This window comes from Mesoplodon bidens (assembly GCF_964165515.1).
Source record: "Mesoplodon bidens genome assembly, chromosome: 10".
Classification (NCBI taxonomy): domain Eukaryota; kingdom Metazoa; phylum Chordata; class Mammalia; order Artiodactyla; family Ziphiidae; genus Mesoplodon; species Mesoplodon bidens.
In genome coordinates, this window is record NC_138172.1 from 95439366 (window position 1) to 95457536 (window position 18171).

The following is an 18171-nucleotide window of genomic DNA, read 5'->3' on the forward strand; positions in this document are numbered from 1 at the left end:
CTCCCCCTCACTCCGCACCACTCCCGGTCGCTCCGCATCTCTCCCCGTTGCTCCCCATCTCTCCCCACCGCTCCCCCTCACTCCCCACCGCTCCCGGTTGCTCCCCATCTCCCCACTGCTCCCTATCACTCCCCGTCACTCCCCACTGCTCCCCGTTGCTCCCCATCTCTCCCCACCACTCCCCACCTCTCCCCCTCACTCCCTGTCGCTCCCCACCGCTACCTACCTGTCACTCGCCGTCACTCCCCACCACTCCCTGTCACTTCCCTTTTTTTTAATGATTGTGATATCTGGGACTTCCACACGTCGCTCCCCACCTCTCCCCATCGCTTGCATTACCGCCTGATTCCCCCCCACTCAGTCTGTGAAAAAATTGTCTTCCACAAAACCAGTCCCTGGTGCCAGAAAGGTTGGGGACCGCTGCCTTAAAGGGCCTACGTAGCTGGTTTGCTTTTCCTTTCTTCCCCCTCTTCTTGTGGCACTGAGCAAGTAAAACCAACTTGTCAGCAGATTTTGTTCCTCACTGATAGCTAGTGGGGATCATTTGAAAAAGGCTTAGCTAGTTGTAGACATGTTGACTATTTTTTTGTGTGTGTGTGTGGTACGTGGGCCTCTCACTGTTGTGGCCTCTCCCGTTGCGGAGCACAGGCTCCGGAAGCGCAGGCTCAGCGGCCACGGCTCACGGGCCCAGCCGCTCCGCGGCATGTGGGATCTTCCCGGACCAGGGCACGAACCCGTGTCCCCTGCATCGGCAGGCGGACTCTCAACCACTGCGCCGCCAGGGAAGTCCGACATGTTGACTATTTTTGTGTTGCCTTCTGATTATTTTTTGTCCTGCTTTAGAATCACCAGTTCTATTTTTTGCCTCGTCTGTGATTAACCAAGGGTGATACTCAGCTCTGTAGCAGTGGGTAAAGTGGTGGTTATGGTGGTAGTTGTAAGTTTTCTTTTAACATACAGTGGCTCTGAGAGCTCTTTTTTTTTTTTTTTATGACTGTGAGATCTGGGACTTCCACATGTAACATATCATTCTTCTACTTAAAAAGGAAAGAAGTTAGTCTTTCTCTTAAAGGCACCACCAAACAAGTGTTTCTATGTTGTGTACCTGTGATCCTTTTCTAGCCAGTTGTAGCATTCAATCCCAATGGAGAGTATGTTCACAGAAAAAAAGTGTACCTATTATGGAACATAGGGTGCTTTACATCTCGGAAAACCTTAGATGTTTTTCAAAATGATCTTTCTTCCCCAGCCCACCTCACCAGTTTGAGAAATGTCCATGTATAAGCTGACTAATTCAGTTGGGATTAGATAAATTCTTTTGTTATAGAAGCTATTCACGTTTAAAATGATGCTGCTTTCCAGTTCCTGGGCCTGATTTGAAATCTACCTTTTATAGAAAGCATTATATGCTTCAATTTTCTTTAGAAAAAAATCTTTTATATACGAAAGAACAAAACTATGATATTGATATAATTTTATTGTGTATACTTAGCTTTTGAATAGCATTTTTAGTAGCTGTCTTCATCTCTCATGGGTCAATAGAAATGAGACCTATGTATTTTTCTATTATCTTCATAGAGACTTAAATTATTCTCACTTCTAATTCTACATAGGCAGGAGTGCTTTTTTTTAAAATTTAAAATCAGTTTCCCTGAAAACATTGTTTTACATATATCCATAATCTAGATAGATGCTACAGCATGGATGCACCTTGAAAACATTACGCGAAGTGAAAGAAGCCAGACAGAAAAGACCACCTATTGTATAATTATGTTGATATGAAATATCCAGAATAGGCAAATCTTTGAAGTCAGAAAGTAGATTAGTGGTTGTCAGCGGCTAGGAACTGGGGGGTTACAGAGAGTGACTGCTAATAGGTATGGAGGTTTTTCCGGAGTGACGCAAATGTTGTAAAATTAGATGGTGATGGCTGCACAACTCTGTGACTATACTAAGACCCATTGCATTGTTGTATTCTGCTTTTAGAAATCTATAATTTAGCAATTTAAAAGTCTATTACATTTTTTTAAATTTGTAGTTTAGTCCGTTAAGGGCTGTGTCCTTAATCTCTCCCTCAAGTTTTAAGGTTGAGTAAGTGGTATAAAAGGTACAGTTAGTTACTTTTCATTGAGCTTAAACTGACTTGGTCAGTTTTAGTTTTTTATCACTTTCTGATTACAGAAGGTAATATAGAGTGTTAAATAGTCAAATGGTAAATATTTATAAATACAGGAATGTATAAAAGAGAAGTTCCTTATAATCCCAGCTTCTGTAGATACAATGATTGTGTTGAGTGTATACCCTTCTAGATCTGTTTTAAACTTACGTTAGCCAGTATCTCCATAATTAAATGTAGGATGGAAGAAGACGAGGTCATAGTTGAAGCACTGTTCTATAGCTTGCTTTCTTCATTTAGTAATGTAGTTTGGGCCTCTTTCTGTGTCAGTATACACATTTTTAACTCTTCTTTTTGCTTGTTTTTATAATAACTTATTGTATGATGTGCTACCACAATTTGAAGATGTACATTTTTGCATATATTAACATTTATGATATGGGGTGCATCTTAGAATCCATGGCCTGTCAGTTTAATGGGCAGTGTTTTTGCTTAGACATAAAATAATGGTAAATCTTGTAGTTAGTGGGGTCTGAGCTTCAATGATTGTGGTATATAATACCACCTGTGAATAGACATTCTTTTTTTTTTTTTTTTGCGATATGTGCGCCTCTCACTGTTGTGGCTTCTCCCATTGCGGAGCACAGGCTCCGGACGCGCAGGCTCAGCGGCCATGGCTCACGGGCCCAGCCGCTCCACGGCATGTGGGATCTTCCCGGACCGGGGCACAAACCCATATCCCCTGCATCAGCAGGCGGACTCTCAACCACTGCGCCACCAGGGAAGCCCTAGACATTCTTTTTAATTTTTTATTTGCTATTACAGATCATGCTGTGGGACATATATCTTTGCACATGTTTGTTTTTCTGTGGGATTAATTTCTTACAAGTGAAATTGCCTTGTCAGTTTTAATAGATTTTGCTGAATTTCTTTTTTTAAAAGGTTCTATGGGTTCACTTTGGTGCGTACAGTGGATGAGAGGGCTTATTTTCCCAACGTTCATCAGCACTGGGTATTCTCAGTCTTTAAAATCTTAATCTGCCATGCAAAAATACCTGTTTATTTTAATTTACATTTTAAAAAGTTCACTATGTCTCTTCATATTTTTATCATCTTATATTTCTTCAAATTGCCTATCTATTGCCAATTAAATTTTTTTGAACTAGTAATCTTTGTCCTCCTATATCGTGAGAATATTTTTTGGAACATTGATGCTTATATGTGTGGCAGATTGTTTTCTATAAAGTCTAGTTTTCTTGACATAAGAGTTTTTGGCTTTATATATTTTTGTTTCAAAGTATGTCACAATTTTGTAATGGGGTTTCATGAAAAGAATACTGTGCTACGAGTAGAGAGCCATGAGTTTTTTCCTTTATGTGTGTCATTAACAAGCTGTGTGCTTTTGGAGACACCCCTTAAGCTCTTTAGGTCTCAGTTTTCTCATTGGTGAAATGAGAAGGTTGTAATAAGTATCTCACTTGTCTTCGGCTTAAAATTCTATTAACTTGCAGGTTTTGTTGATTGTTCCTTTGTGTGCATTGCGTTACCATTTATTTCCCTAATCCGGTGTGAGTATATTTCTCAATATTTTGACACAGTACTCCTTCTGTTTCTGATTTTGGTTGCTTGGTTGGTCAGCTGATTTTAAAAACACCCTCTTAGCTTTTTGCAGTGAAATCTGTCTAAACACCTTATATGTACACACGAATTATACTCAATCTTTACCTAATTTTGTACTGAAAATACTTGTGATAACCATTAAAGCAAAGAGATAAGGCATAACTACAGAGACTGACGATGAAGTAGGGTTTGGAGTTACAGAAAGAAAAATTGAACTTAGACTTGGTGTTAAATAAACCTGTGTTCTAATCACACCTCTGCCATAGTGTAGAGCAACTGTGAGCAAGTTAATTTACCCCTAATCCTCAGTTTCTGTATCTTTGTAATGCAAATAATAATAATAATGATTTAAGAGGATAATTATAATGATTAAACCTGGCCGTTTAGTAGACATTCAGTAACTTATTCTCCCTTTAAATGTAACAACTAGGGATGGAGCCAAAAGAAGGACTCCTGTATTTCTTGTACAAAATTTTTGAAGCTATTAAACTTGATTGTTTTACCTCGAAATCTTGGAGTAAATGCATTTCTTCATGAATCTGAATATTTAAATCCATCCTTTCCTTTTCTTGAAATGTGCGCGTTTTATTTTTACGTAAAGAATCTCTATTCTTAATGACACTGTTTTGCTTATAATTAAGTTCTTACCACGATCCCTTACTAAAGGCATCCCAGATGTACAGATAAGTGAAATTATGAAATAGCACGTGCCCAGTTAGGATGTACGTTCATAGTAACTAGCTTTCACGTGCAGTTTCTAGAAATGCATCACTTGTATCATACATAGAAGGATAAACCTGCGTTATACTTGCATCTCTACAACTATTATATGACATATTCCTAAGAGCGAGAGTGGTGTCTTCATTTGTTAGAAGTATAATGCCACGTGGTCTCTGCCTAAATAAGTAGCTTAGGTTGCTGCATAGTTGTTTTGATGATTAGATCACAGGGAGTGACAGTTTTCATCCAGCCTATAATGTATTTTAGATGATTTGCTTTCGTCTTCCTCTACTAGTTTTTGAGATTTTAAAGTATTCATGAAGTAAATTTGTAGTTCTGTAGCCTTTGAAAGCATGAATATGTTTTTAACATGGAAGGGACAGATGTTTAGCAAAATGTGTTTGTCTTACAGCCCAATTTATATCCTACTGTGGGGCTCCAGACACCAGGAGAAGTCGTCGATGCTAATTTTGGGCAACACCCTTTCGTGTTTGATATAGAAGATTACATGCGAGAGTGGAGAACCAAAATACAGGCACAGATAGACCGCTTTCCAGTTGGAGATCGAGAAGGAGAGTGGCAGACCATGATACAAAAGTAAGTGAAGAAATGTGAATTGACATATTCAAAAGTACATTTTTGATAAAACATCTCATCCTTTTGGTATGAAAGACTATTTATTGAAGCTTGTTAACCTCTTAATATATATTCTAATGATTTTAATGTATTAATAATGTTTGATTTGGTGACACACATACCAAATTGTATTTTAGTCTGATTTATTAATTTGCTGGAAGAAATAAAGTGACACTAGATCTCTTAGGTTAATTCATTTGCTATCCTTAGTAACAGGATTTAACGGTTTCCATAGGTTACATGATTCAACTATTAATAGTGCCAATGCAAAAGATAAATTCAGAAAGATAATTTAGATTGTATAATTCAGCATTGTGGTATTTGGACATGAACTTGGCTATGTTGTTCAGCAGTAGTGTAAATATTTATGAAGAAAAAATTATTGCTCAGTAAGAATAAGCATCAAAATTATGGTGTAATTTACATACTGGAATACAGACTTGATGTGTACATTTCACGTTTCAGGATTTGGCTAAATTTTTCCAGTGAATGGGTTGCTGTGTAAGAATGATATCAGCTATTTTTGTTTACTAGGATCCCTTTTTTTTTTTTCTGACTAAAAGCCTCCAGCTTAAGGAATTTTTAAAACTCCATTTACTTATTGTGTATTCTGTAATTATCCATTTAAGAGGAGCTAAAGGGAATAAAGACCAAGGGACAGTGAGTATGGAGTTAAGCTGCCTCAGTGCGGGTTAGGTACTTAGGAGTCAGTAGTAACGGCGGAGGGTGGGCAGCAGCGGAGCGAACAGTGGGTGTCAGTCAAAGTGCTGCTTATCTCAGCTCATTTTTTACCCAAAATTTTCCACTTGTTTTTTTAGGCAGCTTTTTATGAAAAGGTAGAATTCCAATATGGAAGTCAGCAGGAAAATGTAACTCCTGCGACAGTCAACTTTTTAGACTATGCCTTTGCTTGAAAGGCTGGCCATGACACATGAATGTCAGTAGTACTGAATAGTAGTTCTTAGAACTTGAAATAGTGTAGACTTTAAAATAAATACCAGTAAGTTGAAATTGTCATTCTCCCTACTGTAATCTAACCTGAGAACATTAAAGATACCATCAGCTTGACACAGTTCCTCTTAAATGTCTGTATAATTGCTTTGAACAGTCTTAAATTTATAAATCTAATAAAGCTATGCATGTTTTTTGGAGGAGATAATTTTGGACATGATGATGATTCTGAAAATAAGCTTTTTCCCTAGAGCTGTTATCAGAGCCTCAACACTAGTATTTTGTCTTGCACAGTTGAAAGAATAGTGAAACTGACTCAGAATCCCATAGTTGCCATGAGTTAGAGTTGGAGGTAGGATAGACTGCTCTCTGGGGGTCACATCTCTTAATGCTTTGAAAATGGTTACCACCGAGCATCATGGCAGGATAGTTGTAGAGGAGGCATTGTTTATCTTAATCCTATAGCCAGGGTTCAGTGAGGGCACCCTCCCCTACCCCATGCTTCACACATGACCTCCTGGGAAATCCATTTTAAGAGGTTCTCCCCTACCCTCTTAAATTAATTTGAATAATTAGATAAAATAAAATGAAAAAAATCTGGTTCTTAGAGATCCTCCCTTCTGCCACCTCAGTCCCCTTTTCCTGAACCACTGCTTTGCCCGTTTTCTCATGGACCCCTTAGTTGTGCTGGATGGAGACAGGTTTAAAAGTTGGATGTTTAGAGAGATATTGGGTATTCGATTTAATATCATGTAGTCAACGATAGTTTTTCTAACGTTTTGTGGTTAGATGTAAAGGCCAACACCACTTGGTAGCTTTTTTTTTTTTTTTTTTTTGCGGTACGCGGGCCTCTCACTGTTGTGGCCTCTCCCTTTGCGGAGCGCAGGCCCAGCGGCCATGGCTCACGGACCCAGCTGCTCCGCGGCATGTGGGATCTTCCCAGACCGGGGCACGAACCCATGTTCCCTGCATTGGCAGGCGGACTCTCAACCACTGCGCCTCCAGGGAAGCCCTTGGTAGCTTTTTTAAAAAAGAAACTTTCTCTTTGGCAGTGTCACATGTAAATCATATTTGAGGAATTAATGTCCTGTGCACGACCACACTAACTGATTTAGATTAGAAGGCTGACTCCTCATTGACTAATATTATCACCCTCATAGATTTTGTTCTGGAAGATTCTCTCCCTGGGTTCACCTTAGGATTTTTTGTGTTCACACCTTGTGATCCCATCTTATGTAACTGATGGATAAAGAAAATGGTTCAACTACAGAACACAAAGAGTTAACTTGTTGTTTTTAAATTGTTTTATTTTACAAAATGCCAACACTTTACTAGGATAAGTCATATGATAAAGATAAAATAGAAATTATGGTTAGTACGATTGAATAAGGATGGGAAATAATAGGAAAGGACCTGGGGATAATGGAGTACCAAGAATCAAAGTCATTTAATGTCCTTGATTCTCTGGTAATACTTATTTCTAGGGAGAGTAGTCTCACCTCAGCATTTGCAGTTATCTTTTTGGAAATACTACATGAATAAGACAAAATGATTTTTTTTAACTTATTTTAAAGTTGAGGTACTTAAAGCCTTAATTGTTCCAAGGGCATAGGTTGGTCTTATAATATCAGAGTAGACCTTGTTTATATAAATTGTAGTATGAAGCATGTATTCTCTTGACTAAAAGATGTGTGTTTCTTCTTTTTATTTTAAGAATGGTTTCATCTTATTTAGTCCACCATGGGTACTGTGCCACAGCAGAGGCCTTTGCCAGATCTACAGACCAGACCGTTCTAGAAGAATTAGCTTCCATTAAGAATAGACAAAGTAAGGACCCTGTGGTGCATGGCTAACACTTGTTTTCAGATTATAGGTTTGGTTACATTGATTTTTAGAAATTTTATTTTTTTAATTAAAATTTTTTCAAATATATTAACTTGAAATTATGCCTCTGAAATTTATTTTTATTGACATTTTTGTAGATTACATTAAAAAATTCACTTATTAGCATTCTGGATGTAGAAAGATACAATTTTGGAGAAATTTTTGTAAAAATGTTTGCCATTTTTTCTTAAAATAAAATATGTTTTCTTGAGCTTTCAGGAAGTAAACATATACTAAACAGTGTTTTTTTGAATTGGTAAAGTAGTCCATGATTAGATGTTAGTGGAGATAACATGTAAAATAAATTTAAGTATCTTTGCATTTAAATTGCTGTCTAAATTTAAGATAGTATTTATTGCTTAGGTCCTGGTGCTTGTGGCCAGAGCCGTGGAGTCTGTTCTGACCAGGGCAGGTCAGCGTAACAGCTGGTCCACAGTAGCCATCCTCAGATGGGTGCTGTTAGGCCATCAGGGAGGGCATGGCTTGATGAAAGTATAGGGATGAAAACAAGACATGACGGGTGAGATCATGATGGATGAAAACAGTGTTTTATAGGTCAGACTCCTGTCATAGCACTGATGGCACTGCGTTGTAGCTAAGCGTATGCTTGCCTGTCCTTCTCACGGCGTTGCAAGCTCTGGCGCGCAGGAGGTGACCGCTTACTCTTCGCATCCCCATCATCTAACCCACAGGGACTGCCCACTGAGTAGCTATTGGATTCAGGTCTTACTCAAAGGCTAGCATTTGTTTAGTACTGGGTTCAAAAGGTTAGAGTATTTGATAAGACACTTGGAATATTATTTCTTTAGTGTTTCCTATTGTCTTTTTTTTTAAAAAACCCACTTTTATTGAGGTATGGTTGACATGTTAAAAACTGTACATACGTAGCATATACACCTCGCTGAGATTGGAGATAAGTATATATCCATGAAATCATCACCACAGTGTATGCCATAACGTACCCATCTTTTTCATTTTAGTGTTAAGTACATCGGTATTGCTTAACAGGTATTTTTCCTATGCTACTTGTATGTGAGTTTGTGGGGTTTTTTAGTAGTTTATTAAAGTACTTGTTTTTCTAATTTTTTAATTTGTCTGAAAATTTTCGCTGAAGTAGAAACTGAGTTAGAAAAAGAGGTGGAAAGTAATCATAATTTATTTAAACATTTTTTACTAAATTTTTTTGAGGGTCCACTAAGTTTCTGTTTCTATTCTTTTTTTTAAAAATTTATCTTTTGTTTTCTTTTTCTAAATAGGAATTCAGAAATTGGTGTTAGCAGGAAGAATGGGAGAAGCCATTGAAACAACACAACAGTTATACCCAAGTTTACTTGAAAGAAATCCCAATCTCCTTTTCACATTAAAGTGAGTTTAATAAAATGTTATATTAATTATACATGTGTGTATTATATAATCAAAATTATTTTCATACTTTAATAGTTTTAATTTTTGTTTTACCTTGTTTCAGATATTTGGATATAATTTTGTAATGTAGCCCCCGTAAGTGACAGGTTATAGAATGTGCTTCTGTGTCGAGGACTGTGGGCAGAAGGCAGCTGTTGCTTTGTGTTTGCGCTCTGTCATTCTGTCCCTGTGTCTGAGAATGTGAAAGTCTGACTTAGAAGATGGGTGTCTATTTTTCCTCCCGTAAAGTGCCTTATAGTAAGTTTGGGGCATTTTTAAAAACTGTGGTAAAAATATACATAAAATTTGCCATCTTTGCATGTACAGTTTTCTGGTATTCACATTGTTTCTGGTACATTCACATTGTTTTTCAACCATAACCAACCATCCCTTTCTAGAACTTTTTTCATTATCCGAGACTGAAACTTGGTACCCATTAAACACTGACTCCCCATTTCTCTCTCTCCCCCCAGCTCCTGGCAACCACCGTTCTACTTTCTGTCTCTATAAATTTGAATTTGACTGCTCTAAATACCTCATATAAATGGAATCATAAACTATTTGTCCTTGGTAACTGCTTTGTCTCACTTAGCATAACGGGTGCACAAATATATGTTAGAGTCCCTGCTTTCAGTTCTTTTGCGTATACACTCAGAAGGGGAATTGTTGACCATGTGATAATTTTGTGTTTAATTTTTTGAAAATTAGTCCTCACAGTTCCATAGCCCTGCACTATTTTACATTCCCACCAACAGTGTACAAGAGTTACAGTTTCTCCACATCCTCACCAACACTTGTTATTTTCTGTTTCTTTTGTTTTTGTTTTTTTCATAAATAATAGCCATCCTAACTTGGCATTTTTTAATTGGTCGTATGAATCTTCGTTGTTTTAAAATTCAGATGTTATTAAGTTTAAGATTTAAACTCTTCAAGCACCAGAAATTCTAAGCCCAGTGTCAAAATTGTCTTGCTTTAGAATCAAAGTTAAAATGTGGCCTGTTTTGGTTAAGAGGGATGAGGAAACTTGGGGACTTAGGCTCTTATTTTGTATGTAGGTAGGTATGTATATAAAAGTACATGTTTGTAAAGCAATTATACTCCAATAAAGTTGTTAAAAAAAAAAAGTACATGATGTTCTTATGTACTATTTGGTTTGCTTCCAAGTGCAAATATTATTTTGATTATTTTAGCTAAAAAAAATGAGGTCCATTTTGGTTTGTTTATTATAGCTACAGATAGATTTTCATTTTCTTAGTAAATCTTGATTAAAGGCGATACAATGTCTTCTGCATTATGCTCTCATTTTTCTGGAAAATTTTAAATTGATTCTAAGCAGTACAGTATATGGAACCATGTTTAGTATTTTTAGCGTACTATCTAAAGGCCACATTTACTGATAAATACAAGTTCTTAAAACATTTCCTTTCAGAAATCTGTTGCTATTAAATAAACAGTAATTTGAAGATCATGTAAGTAAATTTTTCTTTTCTCTTTTTAGAGTGCGTCAGTTTATAGAAATGGTGAATGGTACAGATAGTGAAGTACGATGTTTGGGAGGCCGAAGTCCAAAATCTCAAGACAGTTACCCTGTGAGTCCTCGACCTTTTAGTAGTCCAAGTATGAGCCCCAGCCACGGAATGAGTGTCCACAGTTTAGCATCAGGCAAAGGAAGTGCTGCACATTTTTCTGGTGAGGTTCAGTCTTACGACATTATCTTAAAATTTTTACCCTTCTTCGTGGTTTTGCACCAAAATAAAAATTTTTTAAAAATCTAGACGTTTCTGCTAGGCGTTTGGCACATTTGTATACTTGATCTCAAGATGTTCTGGAGGAAAGATTGTGGGTGGGTCAGATTCATGTGGTTTTAGTACCAGGAAGTGACTTAAAGATGAGCTGTTTCTAAGAACAGGCTATTAACAGATCTCCATAAATGAAGATCTCCACATTTGTACACTTGCTCTCAAGATGTTCTGGAGGAAAAATTGTGGGTGGGTCGGATTCACGTGTTTTTAGTACCAGGAAGTGACTTAAAGATGAGCTGTTTCTAAAAACAGGTTATTAACAGATCTCCATAAATGAAGGGCAACATTCAAGTTGTCTCTAGAAATTATATCGGAGATGTTTGGTAATGAGAAGGTAGTTGTGTGTTTTAGGAAAGGATAACTGTAAAGGCGGTGACATGGCTGTGGTGTCTGAAGCCACCGATCACCATACCCAGCTGCCTAGCCGGGCTGCCTCCTGCTCACTCTTTCCCAGCCAAGCCGCCGGCAAGAGTCAGCTCTGCCTGTTGTTTCCTCCTATCCTTTTCTGGACTCGCCAAGGCCTTTGGTGTTCTCTTAATTAAACTTCTCTCCTTTCTTGGCTTTTATGACATCACTTCTGCAGGTTTATTTCTGATCCTTCTCAGTCTTTTTTCTTTGCTTGTCTCTTTAATTCTGTTTTTCCCAAGGTATTATCTTTCCTCTGTACGTTTAACGTTCTAAAGCAGAAGTCAAATACTGTTTCCTGTCCTTTCAAAGAGTGGAGCAACACCTTTGCTTTTTCTCACTCAGCATATACCTTTCTAGTTGCTGCCTCTCAGCCTGTTCACATCACCATCCTGCACAGTGTGCGTGATTCTCATGTTTGTGTCCTTAGTCACCAGCCCTCTGACACCATGTGTCACGTCAGGCTTGGACAGATTCTTAGCCTCGGTGTATTCATATGTAAAATGGGTTTATGATAACTCTGGGCTTCATGGGCAGGGGCTGGGGGGTTGTGAGGATTAAATGAAACCCATAATAAAGCCTTCAGTAAATATAGGAGGAAATGACAGCTCACAGTTAAGTATATGCTTATGTTCTTTCAAAGAAGTTATCCATTCGTTTTCTATTTAAGTAGTCCATTGACTTTCCTGCATTATAAAAGTCTTAAATACATGAACAGAGTATGGTACATCTGTTACAACCTTATGTGTTTGTTTCTATTTTTATAAAGTTTCTTTTTCTTTTTTCCCAGGTTTTGAAAGTTGTAGTAATGGTGTAATATCAAATAAAGCACATCAGTCATATTGCCATAGTAAACACCAGTCGTCCAGTTTGAATGTACCAGAACTGAACAGTATAAACATGTCAAGGTCACAGCAAGTTAATAACTTCACCAGGTAATGATATCCCTAGCTTTTGCGTTACTATAAGCAACCTTAATTATAGGTGTCATCATGTTTAATAATTTGGAGAAATTGAGTTAGATGGTCCATAGTGGGGGTCTGAGAGTTCCCAAGCTCCCAGAGGTTAAAAGGGTGGGGAGTAAGTTCCCCAAAGCTTTCTGTTCTCCTAGTGTTCATGGAGGCTCGTCCTTCGGTTCCTTCCCCTTCCTCTACGTCACTCTTCCCTCTAGTCGGGTGACAGGGACACATCCAGGGTTCTTCTGCATTTCATCTTCCTGCCACCACAGACCCGTCCAGGTGGTTACGTACATGCCACTTGTTATGTTTCCAAGTGAAGTCACAATAGTGTATTTAACCTCTGCAGTTAACATATGATACAGTTACAGCTATTTTTTTTCTCTGTGTGTGGGTTTTTTGGTGTGTGTGAAGTGTTTCCTGAGTTCCAAATAACTAACTTTACAAAAAATATTTGTTGATGAGAACCTATCTTTAAGTAGCTTGTATAAACAGATGGTTAAGTCATTTAGTAAAAACATACAGTGCGAGGAGAGTATTGAGAACCTGCTGGATGTCAGACACTGCTAGGCATGGTCTCCACTCGAAGAGCTTTGAGAGAAGAGATGTCTCTCTCAGCATACTGTGACATACTCAGGTTTACTATTCATGAAACCTGAAGGTTTCATTTGAATTGAATGCTAGTGTGTGACAGCAAGTTCTTATGGATTTTATCAATTTGATGTTGGTTTGGTCTTAGAACATGAATTGATGGGTCACACTGCGTTTTGGGGGAATGTTTATCAGTGCAAAATTCTCCCATTGAAGGAGAGAGAACCTAATGTTTACCATGACTCTTAATGGAAATATGACTCTGGAGAAAGAAGTATGTATAAAAATCTGTTTTCACAAATTTGGAGATTAATCAGAAGTTCCAGGTTATCTGTCACAAACGACAAAAATGTACTGAAGTAATGGTATTGTGTGGTACAGGTGATAATGAAGTCCACAAAAGTGGTGTGAGAAGAACAGGAGGAAAATGGACTGTCTTGCTGAGGAGGTCAGGGTAGTCAGTAGAGATGACATAACTAGAAAATACAAGATTAGAATATTGTAGTGAAAACTTTGTATGGAAATTTAAAAGATGAAGCCTTTAGTACATCATTGTACTTTATAGTATATTAGTACTTTATCAGTGTTAGAGGGTTCTACCATAGTTTGAGGGTAGGATTGCAGTTTCTTCGTGAGTTTTTCTCTTAAATACTATCCTCACGGCAGCAAGTTGCTAAAGAGACCTGTTATTACCTGAGCTGAGGGAAGCAAGCTTAACGGAAGGGGTTGACGACACAGCACCCTCTTTTGTGTGCAGTGTAGAAGAAAGTAAGCGTTTAAACCCCCGTAAACTGTTAAGCAGCAACAGTTATTTTCTAGTTGCTAATGGCTTTCCTTACCAACGGTATGGTGAAGTAGGCAAAGACGGTATTAACTGTGAAAACCATTTTACAGATGTAGAGCTGAGTACCAGAGAAGTAAATGACTTTTTTTTTTAAGGTCAGTAATTAGTGACTAGTAAGTTGCAGAGCTGTGACTACTTCCCGGGATGTCTGACTTCTGGGCCTGTGCCTTCTCCGTTACCCTCCATCAGAAATGCTCTTCTCCCTGCCCTCCTCTTCCCCTCCATCCTGACTTCTGTTCAAGCTGTAAAACTCAGCTTCAGATGTTACCTCTTTCAGGATGTTTTCCTTGATTTATATCCCCGCCAAATGTTGTGTCACTCCTTGGGATGAGCTTTCATCACAGTACTGAGTCTCTGTACTGTAATAACTTTATTAGCTTTTTCTAGGCTGTTCACTCCTGGAGGGCAGGGGCTGTTTCATTATATCCTTAGCACCTAACACAGAGCATGGCCCAGAGGCTCTTAAATGTGTGTTGAATGAAAGTATCCCTCTCAAATATTATATTGGATTATGAAAAATGCACTTTATATATTAATAAGATCACTAAAAGCTACGATCTTAAGGATTTCCCTTAAACATTATTTTCAAAGTTTGATTTTTCTTATCAATTCTCAAATTTCATCAAGATACTAAACAAGCTTTTCTCACTGACAAAAATGTCCCCGGGCCATTTCCCTCTTCTTCCTAGATCTCTATGTGCCTTTTTACCCTGATAGGTCTTACGGATAGAAGTATGTATGCACCCACGCGTGCCCACGCACCCAAGCTGTTAACCATTGGTTACCTTTGCTGGCATTATGCATAAGGTGCTTTTTGCTTATCTGCATTCGATGTTTTTTTTTTTTCCTACAAACATTGCCTTTTTAATGAGAAAAGATTTTTATTTAAATATTCTCTAAATTTTCATCAAGTGTTTCCTTCTGAGCTGTATAATCATAACCTAGATCTTCATAGGAGAAATTTGGATGGTTAGATATTGTTGTTTGGGGTGTGGAAGGATCTGAAGGGCAAATATTGACGAGTTGAGCATGGCCCTGTAGAACCGTCGGCACATGCTATTCGTTCAGTCAACGTGACGTGGGTGAAAATTGGCAATGCCCTAAGTATCTCCAGAACAGCATTTTAAAAATTAAGATTCAGCAATATTTTAGAATCTTCAGCCAATAAGAAAGCCTGTGAGAGAAAAATAGTGTTGGGCGCTGGGAAGGTATGAAGGGAAGAGACTGAGTAGTTTTTCAGGTTATTATTTGCCATTGAGAAAGAGTTTATTTTTGAGTAGTGAGGACAAATGCCAAAACATCAAGGCTGTTAGTGAAAAAAATAGTCTAGAAGCGAGTCGAGTATGAGGGTGGGAAAAGAGGTGAAGAGAGGTCGGTTCCAGGAGTAGTTTGAGAGGGAGCGTTTCCCTTACACGCTGCAAGTGAATGCCGGGGTGAGGGTCAGGGGTGCTGGGGCAGGAGTTGATTCACAGAGAATGGAGAGCAGATCTGAGTTTGAAAAACAGTGGGAAATATGTGCTGAGAAATGATTTCTCCATGTTGATCGGAAGTCATAAAACCACTACATTTTAGTACATGTACTTTTTTCCCTCCCTTATCTCCAGGAGTACAGATTTGTTAAAGGTCAGCTACAGATTTGGCTTTGAATACATTCAAGATGTAACTAAATACCTTTTTTCCAGATTGCTATTGCCTTATGAAGACAGTTTATAAGTAGGCTCTGTAGTTGAGTAGTAATTTATTTTAAACTAAGCTGCAAGTATGCTATTTCTAAAATTAGGTTTGTTTTTTCATTTTCAGTAATGATGTAGACATGGAAACAGATCACTACTCCAATGGAGTTGGAGAAACTTCATCCAATGGTTTCCTAAATGGTAGCTCTAAACATGACCACGAAATGGAAGATTGTGACACCGAAATGGGTCTGCAGTGATATTTCTTACATTTTTAATAAAAAATGATGACTACAAGGTTATGTTTTTACTTGTACTGATTCACAGCTGATGAGCATAAATCAAATTTAAAGATTATGTGCCATTGGATTTTATAGTGATGCGTATTACTTCTCAAAATTTCTTGTGAGAGTGGGTTGCTAGAGAGAGTAGAGTTTAATTTTTTAGTATCTTCTTTGCTGAACCGTTTCTGCGCAGCTGTAGTGCTTTCATTAATGTAGGCGTACTAACTTATTATTAGTGTTAAATATCCTTTAGGACAGCTAAGGTTGGAGATATGAAAAGTTTTTATACCTATTTCAGTATAGCCAATAAAGGCCAAATGGGTAGAGATGATTTTATAAGTTCTAGTCAAACTTTCTTAAATTCATTCAATGTGATGAATGTATGTGACTGTGCGCAGCTCAGCGCCTGGCAGGTAGTAGGCGCCACATTTGACACCCCCTGGGCTCCTGCCCACTCAGAACATGTGGCTGACACATACATTAGCATGCATAAGTTTACTTTGTTGACAACTTGTGTAGTAAATTGTACCGAAAAGTTAAACCATCAGCAAACTTTCCCATCAATTGGAGAGTTAAAATTATTGAAGCTTATAAATTCTTATTTGTCAGAACATTAGATTTCTTAGTACTTTGAGATTAAAATGTATTTATTCAAATTGTTAGAAACTACTTTATAAATGCAAACTTATATTACACAACCACCTTTTTGTTGAGGATTGTGTGTTCCAATGCATAATTCACTCTTTCAAGCAAGGAGTATGATTGAAAAGGCAGCCTAGCTTCACTCTATCAGATATCAGCAAGCAACCTCAACATCCCAAGAGTAATTTGAGCATAGTGATTAAGAGCAGGAGTTCTAGAGCCGGATCACCTGGATTTGAATTCTGCAACTGCCACTTTCTAGCTGTGTAACCTTGGACAAATTACTTAGGAGCTCTTTGCCTCAGTTTCTTCATCTGTAAAATGGGTATAATAATAACTGCCTCATAGCTGATCTGTAAAAAGCTAATAGCACAAAGTAAGTGCTTCATAAACATTAACTATTATCATCATCATTAGTGATTTAGAATGTTGTTATTAGTGACTTATACTGTTTGTTATTGATCAGTGATTATTGTCAGTCAAGATATACACTGTAAAATTTTTTCCTAAAAGTAGTATTTTTCTAAAAGTAGTATGATTAACCCTTTTGATTAGTATGTGGTGTCTTCTGTGTTTTTATTGGAGTCATTTAGTCTTTCTTACCTTCTATCTCTGTTCTTTGTCAGTTAAAGTAGCCTGAGAAGCATTACTTTTTTCTTTCTTTTTTCATGTTGCTGTAGTTTTAGAAAATCGTGCTTATTAACCTTTCATAAAATTTTCCCTGAGACTTATGTACATCCTAACACTGAAAGATTGTCACCTGACTTTCAACTGCAAGCTGGGTATGGGATCCTAGACTCTTGAGGCCTAGATAAAGTATAGCTTTTAGCTACAAAGTTCCACATTAAATTAAAAATTTGCATATTTAGGTAAAATATTAGGAAGTAATTACTAAATGAAACGTCCAAAATGTTATAAGCAGTTTATGTTCATTTCTCCATTGTACTCCAGATGTAAGGTAGTAAAATACCTGTTTGTTTTGCTCACAGAAGTTGATTCAAGCCAGTTAAGACGCCAGCTGTGTGGAGGAAGTCAAGCCGCCATAGAAAGAATGATCCACTTCGGAAGAGAGCTACAAGCAATGAGTGAGCAGCTGAGGAGAGAGTGTGGCAAGAACACAGCAAATAAAAAAATGTTGAAGGTAAATTTGTTTTCCCTTGAAAACTTATAAATGTGTCAAAGGAACTAAAATGTAGTTTTGTAAAACATTGAGCAACACTGGAATTCTTGTTGGGAAACTTGGACATGCACTCCTCCTGGGCTTCCTGCCCGGTTGAGAGTGAAAACACGTGGCAGGGTTCGGCAGCCCTGCTCTACTGGAAAGAGCGCTGGACTTCTGTACAACGTGCAGATTAAATCTCAGTTCTGCCACTTACCAGTGTTGTGTGCCCCTTGTCAACTTGCTTTCTTAGTTTTCTCGGCTATAAAATTGGCAGAGTTATTAGGAGAAATGTGAGTGTGCTGATAAAACTATAAATTTGAGATATTTTTACTTTAGTAGAGATTGTTCAGGGTTGCAGCAAATTGAATGTATGATGTGTGGCTTTTATTTTGAGATTGGTGAAGGGTTGGGTCATCTTTCACAGAAGAGATAAAACACGTCTTCAAGTCTCTTCTGGATTGATGCCTGCGCTGGATATAGT

The 18171-nt window shown here is 37.8% G+C and overlaps 1 protein-coding gene across 1 annotated transcript in view; it reads left to right on the plus strand.

The window, feature by feature from the left end:
* RANBP9 (RAN binding protein 9) overlaps positions 1-18171 on the plus strand; it is a 90648-nt gene that overhangs the window by 62576 nt on the left and 9901 nt on the right. Inside the window, exons 6-12 of the mRNA XM_081245705.1 lie at positions 4869-5053; positions 7758-7870; positions 9184-9292; positions 10830-11020; positions 12329-12473; positions 15730-15851; positions 17518-17669. Of these exons, the coding sequence (XP_081101831.1) occupies positions 4869-5053; positions 7758-7870; positions 9184-9292; positions 10830-11020; positions 12329-12473; positions 15730-15851; positions 17518-17669 (1017 nt within the window). The remainder of the gene's footprint in view (positions 1-4868; positions 5054-7757; positions 7871-9183; positions 9293-10829; positions 11021-12328; positions 12474-15729; positions 15852-17517; positions 17670-18171) is intronic.